The sequence below is a fragment of the Salvelinus namaycush genome, chromosome 7, assembly GCF_016432855.1.
Source record: "Salvelinus namaycush isolate Seneca chromosome 7, SaNama_1.0, whole genome shotgun sequence".
NCBI lineage: Eukaryota > Metazoa > Chordata > Actinopteri > Salmoniformes > Salmonidae > Salvelinus > Salvelinus namaycush.
The window spans coordinates 10,015,822-10,018,321 of NC_052313.1; the positions used below are offsets into that span (position 1 = coordinate 10,015,822).

At 47.2% G+C, this 2,500-nt stretch overlaps 1 protein-coding gene across 1 annotated transcript in view; it reads left to right on the forward strand.

The window, feature by feature from the left end:
- Positions 1-2,438: 2,438 nt before the first annotated feature.
- The window catches only part of LOC120050588 (contactin-associated protein-like 2), a gene marked incomplete at its 5' end in the record, with an annotated part of 135,778 nt that continues 135,716 nt past the window's right edge, over positions 2,439-2,500 (forward strand). Inside the window, one exon of the mRNA XM_038997183.1 lies at positions 2,439-2,500. This exon is cut by the window's right edge and continues 68 nt beyond it. Coding sequence (XP_038853111.1) covers positions 2,439-2,500 — 62 coding nt within the window.

Here is a 2,500-nt window from a genome sequence, read left to right on the forward strand (position 1 = left end):
AAAGCTGTATCTGTCTGTACCCTTAGACCAATGGAAAGCTGTATCTGTCTGTACCCTTAGACCAATGGAAAGGTGTATCTGTCTGTACCCTTAGACCAATGGAAAGCTGTATCTGTCTGTACCCTTCGACCAATGGAAAGGTGTATCTGTCTGTACCCTTAGACCAATGGAAAGCTGTATCTGTCTGTACCCTTCGACCAATGGAAAGGTGTATCTGTCTGTACCCTTAGACCAATGGAAAGCTGTATCTGTCTGTACCCTTCGACCAATGGAAAGGTGTATCTGTCTGTACCCTTAGACCAATGGAAAGCTGTATCTGTCTGTACCCTTCGACCAATGGAAAGGTGTATCTGTCTGTACCCTTAGACCAATGGAAAGCTGTATCTGTCTGTACCCTTCGACCAATGGAAAGGTGTATCTGTCTGTACCCTTAGACCAATGGAAAGCTGTATCTGTCTGTACCCTTCGACCAATGGAAAGGTGTATCTGTCTGTACCCTTAGACCAATGGAAAGCTGTATCTGTCTGTACCCTTCGACCAATGGAAAGCTGTATCTGTCTGTACCCTTAGACCAATGGAAAGTTGTTCACCATACAAGGTCATTATAATTCAGTATTCAGGTTTATATTGATGTTTGGTGATAGGTGCCTTAGCAGAGGGAAGATTGTCCAGACTTGGCAGGCTGAGAGCCGAATGTATTAACTAGACACTTGTGATGAGTTACTCCTTCGGCAAGGTGAAACAGATACCATAAACATCTCATAACAGAGATAGAGAGGGAGGAGGGAGGGGTGAGAAAATAGAGGGATGGAAGGAAATAGAGGGAGGGAGAGAGGGGTGAGGAAAATAGAGGGAGGGAAATAGAGGGAGGGAGGGAGAGGTGAGGACAATAGAAGAGGGGGGTGAGGAAAATAGAGGGAAGGAGGGAGGGAAATAGAGGGAGGGAGAGAGGGGTGAGGACATTAGAGGGAGGGAGGGAGGGAGGGAGGGAGGGAGGGAGGGAGGGAGGGAGGGAGGGAGGGAGGGAGGGAGGGAGGGAGGGAGGGAGAGAGGGAGTCCAGTAGAGGACAACAGAGGGAGGGAGAGAGGGGTAGAGGACAACAGAGGGAGGGAGGGGTTTTAGTGTAACTTCCTGACAGAAACAGGAAGGAGGTGAAGCATTTCCATGGATCTACTTTATAATGAATCCAGATCATAGAAAATGACCATTATAATTACAATGTCCAAAAACAGGGTTTAATTACAATGTCCAAAAACAGGGTTTATGCAGGTACTCCTAGCTGAAATGTCACACCTTTTCCCATCGTCTTTCTTTTCAGAATGCTTTTTCCATCCACTAACACTAAAATAGTCAAGGTCTTGTTGATTCGTTGAATTAGGTGAGTCGGAGATGAGCTGAAACAAAGGCCTGTCACCCTGTAAAGATCCCCAGTCCACTTGAAGTCTTGGTCGTTTAAACAGTGGCAGCTGCTGACAGACCCCGTGACACATGTCCAGCTTGCTGTTTGTGCAGCCCGGAGCTACTTGCTTTAGTCTGGAAATGGAACAGAGAAATCTAATCTCCTCTTCTACCAACCTCTCCATCTGTCTCTCTCATAGGAAGAGGTCGGCATTTAGACTGAGACATTGTAGTCATTCATTCTGCTTGTCTTTAACAAGAACCAGGACATATGAAACCATCTCCAGTTTACATATCACAGCAAATATTAGCCATCATGCAGGAAACGTGTCCGTTGCTTTCTCCATCTGTCAAATATATGTTTCAGGTGAGGGTGTGTGCGTACGTCCGTGCTGCGGTGTGTATCATTTCAGCTGTTGTCTCGGTACTGGCGGTCCCTGTATGATGAGTCTGCTGGTTGTCAGGTGTAGATGGTGTAACAGGTGCATCTGATCTCACATGGAGCACAACAACACCAAAACACCATGACTGCTAGCGTGTGTTCCAGGATAAATGGTCTGCCCCCCCCCCCCCCCCCCCCCCCCCCCGGTGTGTATAGCTGTGTTCTCTCTCACACACACACACACACACACACACACAAATACACACACACACACACAAATACACACACACACACACAAATACACACACACACACACACACAAATACACACACACACACACACAAATACACACACACACACTCTTTCCTTGCCCTTTCGGTGTCCCTCCCTTGGTTGAGGCAGACATTGAGCTGCTGTGTAAACCTAATGTAGTGGAAGATGTGGCCATGCTAAGGTGTTTCCCTCAGTGAAGTTCCCCATCATTGTGCCTGTAGCTCACTCCACTAGACAGAGGGCAGTGATAAGACGAATCTCCTGTAGTGTTATACTCTGGCTGGGGAACAAAGACCTGAATAACTCATGGAAATATACATGTCCTTTAATAATACACATCTCTCTCTCTCTCTTTCTCTCTCCCTCTCTTTCTCTCGCCATCTCTCTCTCTCTTCTCCAGTAGAGAAGTGTGAGGTGGCTCTCTCCTCTCCTCTCCCTCACACAGC